This window comes from Rosa chinensis, chromosome 6, assembly GCF_002994745.2.
Source record: "Rosa chinensis cultivar Old Blush chromosome 6, RchiOBHm-V2, whole genome shotgun sequence".
NCBI lineage: Eukaryota > Viridiplantae > Streptophyta > Magnoliopsida > Rosales > Rosaceae > Rosa > Rosa chinensis.
Window position 1 is genome coordinate 39,697,847 of NC_037093.1, and position 14,162 is coordinate 39,712,008.

General features: G+C 37.5%; 1 protein-coding gene and 1 pseudogene across 1 annotated transcript; both read right to left on the minus strand.

Annotated features, from left to right (window-relative positions):
- Positions 1–1,369: 1,369 nt before the first annotated feature.
- Positions 1,370–2,731, minus strand: LOC112171316. Its single transcript, XM_024308518.1, has 3 exons — positions 2,519–2,731; positions 2,062–2,115; positions 1,370–1,957 (listed from the first exon to the last, which is right to left on the minus strand). Exons 1-3 carry the CDS (start codon positions 2,729–2,731, stop codon positions 1,370–1,372), a joined length of 855 nt encoding a protein of 284 aa, XP_024164286.1.
- Positions 2,732–6,779: 4,048 nt separating this feature from the next.
- On the minus strand, positions 6,780–9,752 carry LOC112173803 (annotated as a pseudogene).
- Between the last annotated feature and the right edge of the window lie 4,410 nt (positions 9,753–14,162).

A 14,162-nucleotide genomic window follows, 5' to 3' on the forward strand; every position in this document is an offset into this window, starting at 1 on the left:
TTCTATTCTCTTTCTAGTGAAAAGTATGTCCATCAAATGAGCTAATTGGACAAGAAAGGAATATGAAGCTGTTTGCATTGTGTTCATCCAAGTATCCGAAAACTCCGATAAAGGTACGAGCCAAAAAGAGACCGGCATTTGGAAACAAGTGGAGCAAAAGTTTAAAGAATTTTTCAATGGTACTCCTCCGAATGTTAGAAATTTTGAGAGTTGTAAATCTCGATGGCAAAAACACTTCTTCCCACAAATGAACAAATGGCATCAATGCGTCAAACGCGCTGAGAGGAGAATTCATAGCAGAGCTAATCAATCCGACCAAGTAAGACCTCTTTTACATAATTTTTTTTTTAAAATTTGCTTAGCAAGTAATTGTAATATTTTTTTTTCATAAAACTATTCTTATTATTATTATTATATAATTTTTATTTTTGTTATAGCAACACTTAGCCGAAGATTTCTACAAGGACGATATGAATGGAAAAAAATTTCACCATCAAAGTGGTTACAATTTGTGTAGTGATAGTTGGGTGACGTTTGATGATCCACCACTAGAAAACTTTGGTCCATCACCGGTGCAAAGAAACCTCCCTATTTCCTTGGAGGATGATGAAGAGCCAAACGGATCTACTTCGACACCAACTTCAACTCTGAATTCCCTTTCTAGACCAATGGGACAAAATATGGCAAGAAAACATAATTGAAGGCCAAAGAAAAGGAGGAGAAAGCCTTTCAAGAAAAATTATTGGCTAACATAGAGCGAATGAGGGAAGAAAATATCAAAGCGGAAGAGGCAAAAGCCATAAGAGAGAAAATGAAGGAGGATCGACGAGAGAGGGAAAGGGAAGAAGCCATTGTAATGATGCAAACCGTTGATTTTACTCGAAAGAGCAAGACATATTTTGATGGGAAGAAGAGGGAAGCTCTTGAAAGGCTAAGGGCACGTGAGTTGTTTCCTAATTCCGCCACAACATCTAATGACTACCATCCACGTATTGCAACAGAAGACGACTATCACCCACGTATGGCATCCGAAGATGATGAATAGTTTGGTTATTTTATCAATTCGGTCAATGTTTTCTTAATAAATTGTTCAAGTTATGTAGAAATGTAGGCGGTCGAATTTGTTTTATGTCAATGAAGTTTATGCAATTTTAATCTGATGAAATAAAATGGTTGGAACATGAAAAAAAATTAAATACTACTTTTATTCATTACAAATTAAAGTAAGCAACCACATAATCAAAAGAAAACTAAATCAAGCCACATAATAATAATAACAAGAATAAAAAAAACAATAACATTTATGACATGAGGATTATGACGTGACAATAAATTGTCAGTTATTACCTCACCTAGCATAGATATTCTCCTAGCATCGTCTATTTGACCAAACATGTTGGATAAGGTTATTTCGTAGATTATTATTTCCAACATGAGAGCGTATCCTTCGGTAACGAGACATGTATTCAGTCATTGTGATATGTCCGGTTCTTAGATTACGCGGCAAATTTGGGCCATCATATATTCTTGCCCGAGCTCTCCTTGACCTATTTGGATTTGGATCATCATCGTCGGACTCACCATTGTAGTAGTCATCTCGTTCATCCTCAACAATCATGTTATGAAGTATTATGCAAGCCAACATGATTATCGATAATGATTCTCGCTCCCAACCTCTTGCAAGTTGCCTAATAATTGCAAATCGTGCTTGCAGAATCCCAAATGCTCTTTCGACATCCTTGCGATACGCCTCCTGCTTGATGGAAAAATACACTTCTGCATCATTCTCAGGATGTTTGATTGATTGCACAAGTGTCACCCACTTAGGGTAGATGCCATCAGCAAGGTAGTACCCAAACTCATAAGGAGTCTCGTTGACATGGTAATTAAATTGTGGTGCCTCACCTGCTGTTACAGCATCAAATAATGGTGAACGTCCAAGAACAATGATGTCATTCTAGGCTCTAAGGATTCCAAAGAAAGCATGCCAGACCCAAGTGTATGGACCTACCACATCTTCAAGAACAATGGTTGGTTTTTTTGATTTGCCGCTGAAGCTACCTTGTCATCCCACTGGACAATTTTTCCACTGCCAATGCATACAATCAAGCGAACCTATCATTCCAGAAAATCGTTCAGCTCTTTGTAAAAGCTTATCCAAATCTTCTGTTGTAAGAGCCCGAAGGTAGTATTCTTGATAAATTGTGACAATAGTACGACAAAATCGACTAAGGTTCTCAATGGCGGTCGATTTAGGCATACGAAATGATTCATCTAAGGAATCAGCCGAGCATGCAGTAGCTAGCATTCGAAGAGCGCACGTTAATTTCGGGTGAGGCGAGAAGCCCAGCCGCCCAGCATAATCTTAGGACTGCCTAAAGTATGGGTCTGCTATCTGGACATGCTCTAACATGCGGAGGAACACTTCACGTCTCATCCTGTAACGTCGTCTGAAAGTTTCGGCAGGGTACACAGAGTTAGCTATAAAGTAATCATTTAACAACTTTTCATTCGCTACCTCACGTGATCGGTGACGGGTAGCGAGGCCTGAAACATAACCTCCCCATTGCAGTTGTTGATGGAGTGGGTTAGTAGCCAACCAGCTAACTGCTTCTGCCATAAGTTGTGTTGTATTTCTTCGCCTCTGCGCATCATATTCTTCATGTTCTTCATCATCTTGCTCGTCTTCATGTTGCCTCTCATTCCACTGAGAAAACCAGTTGGAATTCATTGCAAAATATAAGGAAAATTTATAAACTGAACAAACAATTAGAGAAGAAATATATGATATAGTGATATATGCAATCGAAAGACCTCTTTTTATTGAGGTTTGAAGCTGAAGATAGAATAGCCACGTATGCATAAAATCTAATCGAAAATCTAGGGAGTTGATCACAATGCGACACGTGGCATTCACAAATACTATCCTAAAATTTGATAAGGTCTACAATGATTAGTTTTGCCACGTCGACAGTATATCTAATCGGGAATCTAGGGATTTACTTGTGAAGGGGCACGTGGCACTTAAAAATCCTATCCGAAAATGTTATAAAAAATACCACATAGATACCTCATCCAAACATACAGTTTAAAAACATTAATTTTTGACTCCAAAATTAATTTTGGTCTAAATTAAAATATTATTATAATACAATAAAATGATAAATTTGAAAAACATAATTTAAAACTATAAAATACTTGAAATGGCTAAAATTTAGCCCTGCCTTACTAGAGATGGTTCATTATTTCAAGAATAAAAAATAATATTTCTGGGGCTAAATTATAGCGTTGACCTCAATATAGCCCTCTCCTACTGGAGATGGCCTTAGCTCAACCTCTTCAGCCTACATGCCATATCCTAGACAATTAGAGTCCTCTCTTAAGCCAAAGGAAGAAAATATTATCGCGTCTTTCTCGAGGCTTAGCTATTTTTTAGTAGAACATTGCCTAAGACAATGGCTCTAAATTTGTTTTTTTTTTTCTATGTATAATTGTTTCGGGGTCTATAGTTTCTGTCATTTGTGCGATAATTGATTGAATAGGTGAAATAGTTGAGAAAATTGAATCTAAAGAATTCTATTTATACCTCCAATCCATATGCAGACCTCTCTTAATTTTTGAAAATTTTAAATTCCAACTTTGCTCTTCTATGGAACAAGGAAGTGAAATCTTATGCAGCAAATGTCGTGACTGCAATCAACAGCAAGAAAAAAGACCTTGGTATGGAAGGATCCGATCTTTGACGAAGTGAGGAAGCGCAAGCCTGTATTCAAGGAAGTCATGTGGAGGAAGATTCAAAGAAGTTGCCACAAGGTAGCCCATTAATCACCTCGCAAAAGAAGCTTTAAATGTAGATGGAATCAAGTGTTGGAAAGAAGTCAGACCTCCATGGCAATGACCTTGCAAATTGCAATAGATGATAAAAAACATCAGGGGTTTCCTGGACTTAAGGCAAAACTAAAAGTTACCTTATGACTGGTTCTAGTGAAAGCAATGAAAGTATAGTTGTGCTCCAGCTGTTTGGGCAATTAAAGTTTATGTCTAGTTGACTCTGGGGGAATCCTTTGACAGTCATTTGATTTGGCAGTGTGGTTCTTCGAACGGGCAGGGTTTTTAATAAGGACACATGATTGCATGAAGCCCATTGGATATAATTTCCATTAGTTTAACGAAAATTCTTTTTTAATAAAAAATAAAATAAAATAAAAAACTTCATCCTTCTAAAAAATTGAAGATAAAAATTCTTTTTAAAATGTGCCCTAGAGAACCAATGTCATTTCTCAACAAGTCTGCACTTTTATTTGCTTTTACAGAAATTGGATCTTGAAAACGAACATGTAACATTGTTATAGTATTAGATAACATGTCAAGTCAAATTTGACTTGCAAAACTCAAAGTCTAATCAAACAACTTAATGATTGAAGAGAGTACCCCAAAGTTCCACAAACAACCCTCTCTTTCTCTCTATTTGATTGATCTATTTATTTTCACCATCAATGTAACATGCTAGTTTTAGATATGCAATTTCGGACCTAATCATTATCCTAGATTCAGGGAGAGATTCTTACGTAGGACAAATATACCACTTGGTTGGTAGGGCTGCCCAATCAGTGAACATGCAATGGGCTGTTTTGGGTATTTCATTTTAATAAGTACGGAAAATTCCACAAATGGTCACTCAACTATGACTCATTCGACACTTTGGTCACTCAACTATTACACTGTCAATTACTTTAGTCACTTTGTTAATTTTTTTTCATTGAAAAAAAATTATTTGCCACAATATTAATGATATTTTCATCCGACTAATTATGAAAAAATTGATAAATATGTATTAGAATGATTGGGAGAACTGATTAAAGTGAGAAAAAAAATACTTCTTGGGTGACTAAAGTGATTGACAGTATAATAGTTGAGTGGCCAAAGTGATATATTTGAAACTTGAGTGACCAAAGTGTCGAATGAGTCATAGTTGAATGACCATTTATGGAATTCTCCCTAATAAGTAAGGATAGTTTCAGAACACACTTAAATTTTTTTTAGTTTTGATTGGACTGCCCCACCACCACATGGTACGTTTGCCCTATGTAAGAATATTTCTACGTGTAGTGTGGTTATAAGCATGGACATGCTTTAGAATTGTAAGATTTAATTTATAAGATTATAGTAGCATTGGGTTAAGCCAATTAAGTATTGCGAGATAGAGCATATATAGAAGAAGTGTATAGAAGAAAGACTTGAAAAGGATAAAATTGAAGTATGAATAAAAGCATTATATATAGGGCCTTTTAGGAAATTTCTTGTGAGACCCACTTTTCGATCAATATCGGTATCTCGACTATTCAATTTTTAGGTCTCTATAAGTAGAACAGTTGTACAAATTTTTGGCTAAAATGATGATCGTTAAAGTAATGAAGTAATTTTTTTTTTAAAAGGTTAAATTACAAAAGTAGATCAAGTTAATGGACGTACCAAATCGCTCCAACATAAGCTGTTCGTATTCATAATGGTAAATCACGATTATGAATACCTTAACGATTAACAATGTAGCCGAAAATTTGCAAAAATGATATATTCATAGAGATCAAAAAAATGAATGGTCGATATGCTAGTATGTAATCGAAAAGTAGATCCCTCAAGAAAACCCTTAAAATGGCAAAAAAAAAAAAAAAAAAAAGGATCCCTTCATGGAAGGGATACCTCTATATCCCCCATGGTTCATTTTATTAGAGCAACTCCAACAGTTTCTCCATATTTTGATTTTTCTCTACTTTAGGGAAAAATAAGCCTCTTTTGCTTCCACAGATTCCCTATAATTATCTCTATTTTAGAGAAAGTGAGGAAAGATAAAACCGAATTCCCTATATTTACAGCAATCTCTAAAATTTAAGGAAGAATATGGAGATTTTAGAGATTGCTGTAAAATAGAGATTTTGTTGGAGTTGGAGAAGAAAAAGATGCTAAAGCTTTGACTTTTACTTTTCTATTATACAGAAATTATAGAGAATTTGTTGGAGTTGCACTTAGATTCATTTCTTTTAGAAGAGGCAAAAAAATTAATAGCTAGTAATCAGCCTAGTTAGTCTCCTATCAATATAGGCGAAAACAAGGAGTTCCCGTGCGCTCAAGCAAATGACTGACCAGTTTTCAATCACCCAACAACCCAAATCTTGGCGGGCAGAGGGCTCCACATGCACGTGGACTTGCTGCCAACGGTCAATTTTTTTTTTTTTTTGGGTCCAGCGAGTGTACTGAACACGTTTGGCATTTAATGATGAAAGCGGACCCACATGTATTTTAACAGTAATTTATTTTAATCTGTAACAATCATTTAATTGCAATCCTTAGATTCTCAATCTAACAGCTGTAATTAAATGATGATAATAATAATAATAATGATGGGTTGGATCATGACACCAACTCATATGAGTCATGACACAAGTACAAAAAGATTCGTACATAAACAATAATTACTTCAAACCAATTTATTCCAGAGAGACTGCCCAGTGTGCTTTTGCTCGCTCACACAGAAAAAGACTTTCAAGTCGAGGGTGTTGCGAGTACTGGGATCAATGAAGAATACCATAACAGAACAACATAACATGTAGAACAAAATACTTTTCAAAACGGAAAACCCCCAACTATTAACAAATTCCTCTCTTTGCACAAGTCTTGAAATTCCATAACCAAATTATTCCTTTTCCATATGACCTAGATGACATGATATACATAAAACTCTTTTAATTAACATAAGAACAAGCAAAGTAAAAAAAACAGCTCTAGAGCTCCATGCAGATGATACACCGGATTCCCTATCCTGCCACCATGTAATCGAATGCCTTATTGATCTCGGAGAAAGAAACAGAGTGAGTGATAAATTTGTTCAATTCTAACTCCTGCAGACCAAAATTATTCCCATGTCAAAAATTAATGTTTTCTATAGAGTATCTAAAAACCCATCAGAGCCTTCATTAAGCGGGTTGCTAGAATGGAGGGCTGAAAAAAAGTGTGATTACCTTGTTCATGTACTTCTCCACAACACCAGGTAGATCAGTGCGGGGCTTGTAGTTACCATAGAAAGTTCCCTTAAGAGTCTTCTCATTCAAGAAGTTCACTGGTTGGGTTTTGAACGCATCGTCTTTGTTTGGCACTCCAACAAGTACAACAACCGCCCAACCCTAAAATTGGACAAAAGAAAATAAGTTGCAATGTTAAACTTCAAGAACAACCAATCAACAAGAACACGGAAGCCTGAGGTAGATGCTTACATTATGAACACATTCAAAGGCAGAGATCATAGCCTGGATGCTACCAGTACACTCAACACTCCGATCAACTCCACCATTGGTCATCTGAGCAATCACCTTTATGTCAAAACTCAAATGTTAGTCTCTCTTAAACCGTAATCACCACGACTTTAAATTCAATTGAGAAGTCATTATGTATTTTGAATCAGTAAAACCAGGAGTATAAACATATTGTTGCAGACTTGAAACTCTTCAAATCCTCAACAGGTAGGGTGGAGTGCAATAAAATCACAAAATACTCATTCTAAAGTGCAAAAGGATAACTCAGTAGTCCTAAGTGCTAACCGAGAAATGAGACAGATGGAAATGTTTGGCTATCTAATCAACTAACAGGAAATACAAACTTAAACAAAATTGTCTGTACCCACCTCTTGAACAGGTTTGTTATGATCTCTTGGATTCACATATTCATTCACCCCAAACTTCTTGGCTGTCAAAAAAGTGATAAATCATAAATGACCAATCTTTTAACATGATATGAAATTATGAAGCAGAGTATTTCCTGAACATGAGCAGGCATTGTCTATACCTTCCTCAAATCGGTTGGAGATCAACTCCAATGATCCTTGAAGCCCCAGAAACCCTTGCACCTTCCGCAACCTAAATTGCAACAAAAAGATCATCAGAATAGTTCTAAATATCTGAACAAATGGAATAGAGAAGAAATAAGAATAACTTACAGCAAGACCAACAACACCCAATCTGAAAATGGCAACAGATGAACCCTTTTTCGGCTTTGCAACATTTACAGTTGCACCAAAACCTTTGGAGCACGTATAAAAACGATTCATTACTAAGAAATACAGGTAAAGAAACCAGTGATATATGTTCCACGGTAACGATTAAATGTGATAAGTTTTGTTTAGCCTAACCTGTACAAATTCCGCAACTAAGAACACAAACTTTGTCAAGAGGCGTTACAGGGTTGATCTTCACAACGGAACTAACATGTGAAACAGTGTATTCACTGAATGTAGAGGTACCAACAAAGTGATAAATTGGCTTTCCATCCTTGGAAAACCGGGTCTGGCCGTCATTGATCACAGTACCCCTGTCGGTATTAATCCTCAGGAGATCACACATGTTGCTTTCCTCTGACGTACAATGTGCGCACTCCTTGCATTCTCCGGTGAACACCGAGAGGACATGGTCTCCCGGTTAGAGTTCAGTTACACCCTGGCCTATGCTTTCCACGATTCTAAACAAAAAATCCCAAGGAAAATTAAATATATTGTATGAAAGGGAACTAAAAACATAGTATTAATCTTCCTGTTACAAAATAGCTTTAAATTTCAAAGATACACATACCCTCCAGGTTCATGACCTAAAATCCGAGGGAACAGTGGATTTTGTCCAACATATAACATCTATAATTTTCAAGGCTAGAATCTCATGTATGATCGACAGAAGTTGAGGGAAGCATTGAATTCATTAACAATATTAGATACATAGTGACGTATTGTAAATTGAAAAGCAGAACAACCTCAGTGATGGATTCCAAGATATGAAACTAAACTAGTAATGAGCATTCTGTTCAATGTGCCTTGTTCAAACAATTATGGACAAAGCTTTAATAAGTTTAAGGTTTACCTTCGCTTCACAGAAGTATATATCCGTGTGGCAAAGAGCGGTAAAGAGGATCTTCAAGCGTACTTCATGTTTCTGTGGTGGTGCCACCTCCACTTCCTCAATAACCAGCGGCTTCCCAGCTTCCCAGGCCACCGCTGCTACAATCCACATATGCCATCATCAATAAGCAACAATTATATGGTTAAAATTAGTGTTCTCACAAGAGGAACTAACTACAAGACCAAGAAGTTGAGTGTGGTTACAAATTGTAGCAAAAGAAAACAAACAAATTTATTTATCCGATGTTTCACTGCATTGCCAGATAATAAAAGTAGTGTTTTTACCGAACTTCAGAGATCTCCCAACATTACTATTCTCATAAAATCTAACCAAGCAAAGGTTACAAAATAGAGAAAGCCCAAGCCACTAGACGTTCATATTACAAAAATGAAAGCTGCTTCGCCCAAAATGGTACAAATCTAAGACTAGTGTTCATCACGATTCCCACCAACATTACAAAAGAACAAAATGAACGACACCCCCTTAGATACAGAAAAAAGATGGAGTAGTTAAACAGCAATCTCTAATCATGATCATAAGAAAAGAAAAAAGAAAAAATACTAATGGGAAAGACATCAACAGATTATAGGGTGAAAAACCACATTGACATTAGGGAATCTAACAGAAGGGTTTAACAAGTAAATAGGGGTCACAAGAAAAGAGAGCAAAATAAAGAAACTTGATCGTTATCAGAACTCAGAAACAGAGAACCCAGTAAAGGAGGGAGTGGAGTGCCTCCAAAAACAACATGACCAGATCAAAGTGTCTAACAGATTTACCTTTGCACTTAATAACCTTGCCAGCAGTGTTAAACATTACCAGATGTTGATGTCTGTGTTTGTGAGAGTAAAAAAGAGTTGAAAGACTCTTGGATGTGGACATGGAAAGAGTGAGCGGCAGTATTTATAGTACATGTGACAGTGGGAGGGAGACAAGAAAACCGCTTAAGCCGTATCTACGAGAATACCATCTTCATGTTGACGTTATTACAGCCTTGGAGAATACGAATGCAAATGAAATTTTGTGATTCTGGTTTTGGAATTACTGTTACTTGAACTTCTACTGTTTTGGTTCTTCCAGCGGCGCCTTTGTTTCTTAGCCACTGCCACGTGGCCTTTTGTTTTTTGTACCTTTAGAGAAACTCCACCGGTTGCTTCTTGACTGGTCACCAGCTAGGAAAAGCTGATGTGGTGACCATGGAGGGGAAAATCAAGTTTCCAGCGGAGGAAGACTGACCAGCCAAAAGCCAGCCTTTCTTGACCTAAGCCAAGAATTTAGTCAAGGCCCTGACTAATTCCTTGACCTAGCCAAGGTGTCTGCCAGCTCGGCCCAGCCCGGAAACGTGGCTGACGTCAGCCATGGACACGCAACGAGAGACGAGGAGGAGAGGAAGCATGGTGGACACAAACGAATGAGGAATCGCCAGCGAGCAAACCGTGTCTGCCCTAATCCCTGAGAGGATGCCGGAAAACTGGAATTCCGGCCAGGTCATGTCGCACGGCTGTGGGAGGCCTTCGATCTCCTTTTGGGCTGCGTGGTGAGGTGAGGCACCACTGTGGGGAGGACGAGCGAGCCGAGGTGAGCCCATATGGCCCGGGTCCGCGATCGGAGGACCAACGAAAGGCACCGGAAAACTCGGGTTGGGTCGGTCGAGACCCGGCGGGTCTGAGGAGAAGCGGAGGAGAGAGAAGAGAGAGTTTCAGGGGTGAAAGTGAAGAAAAGAGGAAAAATATGTCCTTATGAAGAAGGACTAGAAATTTTTGTTATTTATAGAAAATTTTCAAATTTTCAAAAATTCATAACTAATTCATACAAACTTCGATTTTTGTGTTACACACATGCACGAACTCGTATCGACTGTCTCTATAACTTTCATGGAGGAAGTTTTCCCATATTATGTATGTATAAAAAGTCAATTTTCGAGACCCCCCTAAATTACGTTCGTTTCGAAAATAAAATCGATTCGAAAAGCAATAACAATCACAATTATGACATTAATTATCCTTACAAATCCATTATTACCATCTTTTTACATGAAATCTATTTCAATTTTCTAATTATAAAAAAAATAAAAAATAAATCAATGAACAGTAAAACTGACTGGTCAAGAAACAGAATGGGTGGAAACCCCTGTCCAGTGGCAGTGAACAGTTTGTTGACTGGTCGACGCCTTGACGTTTCGACCTTGACATTTCTTGACAACGGGTGGACTTGCTCTTACTTCAGTTTTTTGGTAGGTAGCTTGGCTTATTGATCGGAATCAGGCTCTGTGTCTGCAAAGTCTTTTAATTAAGGGAAAATATTTTAACAACAGTATACGATAATGGTCATTATAAATTTTGGTGAATTTACTTTCATAAATATCAAAATGGTACATGACTTTCAAATTTCTACCTAATTTTGGTACATGTCGTTATCTTTTACGTTAGTGTATTTTCTGTCAAATTTTTAGGGGCAAATTAGTCAAAATGATAGAAAGCCGCCAATGCTTCATCATTAACCATGCTTTTTTTTATATTTTTTATAAACCCTCTCTGACTCTCTTCTCTCCTACTATCGACTTTCTCTCTCCTCTCCTCTCACCGTCTCACAACTACAAATGCCTCCATCTCTCATCGTACAACGAGCCCTCTGCTTATGCCATTAAGGCCCGACCCGGATTGGGGGAAGACTCGATCATGGTGGTGAGGAAGGAGGAGGAGAGTATGGATCTGTGGAGCCTGAATCGGAGTACGAATGGGTTTGGAGAGAAAACCTGAGTATGAAGAACCGGAATTAGAGTTAATAGAAGTTTGCTTCTGCGAAGATGAGAGAGAAACTGAATCATCGGCATCAACCTCTTCGTATTGCTGTTGCCAACAACCTTGTCGCCTTGGAGCATCCACGCATCAAACGAGGAAGGATAATCGACGATCGAAAGCTGGAAGTTTTTCTCGCAGCTTCAGCGATTTCTAGCGACTCCGGCTACCGATTGAGCTGCATGTGGTATGGAACTTACTCCTCTCCTCATGCTCTATGCTCTAGTGTAATTAGTTTTTGAAATCAATTAAGCTTTGACTAATTGAATTTCTGGGTTAGCTTCGCACGCTGTCGAAATTGATGTTGTCGGCGGTTGTTTTGGCTCCCTCAGTTCATCATCAGCGTCCATAAGCTGTCGAAATTGACGTTGTCGACGGTTGTTTTGGCTCCCTCGGTTCATCTTCAGCATCCTTAACTACTACTGACTCGATCTTGATTGAGCTTAATCTGTTAAACAATTACTAATGTGGCCCATGACCCACTATTACACTGATATTGTCCCAACTTAACCACTAATTAGGTGTTGGGTTTTAAACACAAAGACCTCGGTACAATTGGGTGTGATCCACCCACTTATAAGTTATATTTTATTTGTCACTTTTCCAATGTGGGATCTTTCCTCTCCAACATAATCTGCAGTATTGGGTTGGGTTGTTCAACTCGGAATTGATTAGGCTGACTTCGATTTGCTGTGTTCTTTGACACAGAGTAGACCTGCAGTTTAGGATTCTGTTTTGATCTAGTTTGATCACAAGGTTAGTTAGAATTTGTTTGAGAGTTCTAGGAATTTGCTTGTGTAGTTAGCTTCTGGAGTTGAATGCTTGTGTTTACATGTTTACTGCAAATCGTGTTTTGAGAAGGATGAATTCGACAGGCAAGAGAGAGATGAATATTACTCTTCAACAAATTAATAATTACATAAAGTTAACGATATTGTTGACGATATGTACCAAAATTAGGTTGAGATTTGAAAGTCATGTACTATTTTGATATTATCAAGAGTAAATTCCCTAAAATTTAGAATGGACCCATTGTTGTGTACTGTTGTTGTCGTTAGAATTTTTCCTTTAATTAAATTGGCCAATAAACAAGATCAAATGCCTAAAAAAGTAGAGCTGCCCAAGAAAACAAAGGTAAGACAAACATTTTTTTTTTTCTCTTTTTGTTGGTGAATGCCAAATAAAGTTACCTTTAATTCTTTTTTTTGTGAATGTACGACAAATAGGAAAAAAAATTATTAAATTGAATTTCATTTCAATAAACTATATGGAGAATTTCACAAATGATCACTCAAGTATGACCAGTTCCATACTTTAGTCACTCATTTTTCAAATATATCACTTTAGTCACTCAATTATTACTCCGTCAATCACTTTATTCACATTGTTAAATCCTCTATTAAAATACTTCTTAAATATACAATGTTTTTGTAAATATGCATTTTTATATGATAATTTTATCAAAATCTCACTTTAATCACTTCTCCCAATCATTCCAATTCAGACTTCTCAATTTTTCACGATTGGATAGTCGAAAATATCCTTGATATTGTGGCAAAAAAAAAAAAATTAATGGAAAAATTAACAGAGTGACTAAAGTCAATAACATAGTTAAATTAAGTGATCAAAGTGATATATTTAAAAAGTTAGTGACCAAAAGGTCAAATATGTAAAAGCTAAGTGATCATTTGTGATATTTTCTGATCCCTCAACTATAATTACAAACTTATAGCAATCACAACACTTAAACAAATCTGACAAAAAGAGTGATCTTTTAGAACACGATTCAAGCAACGCTGGAGTTGGTCTTTGGCCGCGATGGCTCATGATGGATGCAGCCAGGCAGGATGTCTGGTTCGTGGGCGTATCCTTGGCTCGGAGGCTAGGGTCGGAAAGGGATTTTATTTGCCTCTCTTGGAGTAAAAAGGCGGATGCATCAAGGATTGGGATCAGACCGCAATAGGAATCTTGATGCGGTGCTTGTGACGGTCAGAGGGTGGGTTGAGATCACTTGGTTGACTAGTTGGATGTCGGAGGCGCCTTGGTCTTTTCAGGTTCCAATGTTGATCCATGGGTGCGTGGATGGCTCTATAGCAGTGCATTGAGGCAAGCAAGCGAAGACGCGTTGGGAGTCCCGCGACGTTATAGTGGTGGAGCGGTGGTGTTGGTGCAATGGCAAAATTAGGCTAAGAAGGCAGGGTACGAGTCCCTTGCTATCTTGGCTTCTTGGGCCTGGATATAACGTCAGCGGACCCATTTTTGGTTGGTCTTGTGGTTTGAAGTGGCCTAATTTTAATTTCATTGTCTTTTGTTGTTGTTTTTTTTTTTTTTTAGATACTTGTGGCTATATTCTTGTAGTAAGTCCATCTTGAGTTGGGATAGGGTGAAGTGGGCTGTGTTCCCACACACCTTGTGTGCCTTATCTGCC

Excerpts from the sequence above, each read along its gene's own strand:
- LOC112171316 (XM_024308518.1), bottom strand. The coding sequence starts at position 2,731 with ATGAATTCCAACTGGTTTTCTCAGTGGAATGAGAGGCAACATGAAGAC. Across the intron at positions 2,116-2,518 it reads CCCGTCACCGATCACGTGAG|GTTCGCTTGATTGTATGCAT; the intron begins GTAGCGAATGAA and ends CTGGAATGATAG. Across the intron at positions 1,958-2,061 it reads TTGTCCAGTGGGATGACAAG|AATGACATCATTGTTCTTGG; the intron begins GTAGCTTCAGCG and ends CTTAGAGCCTAG.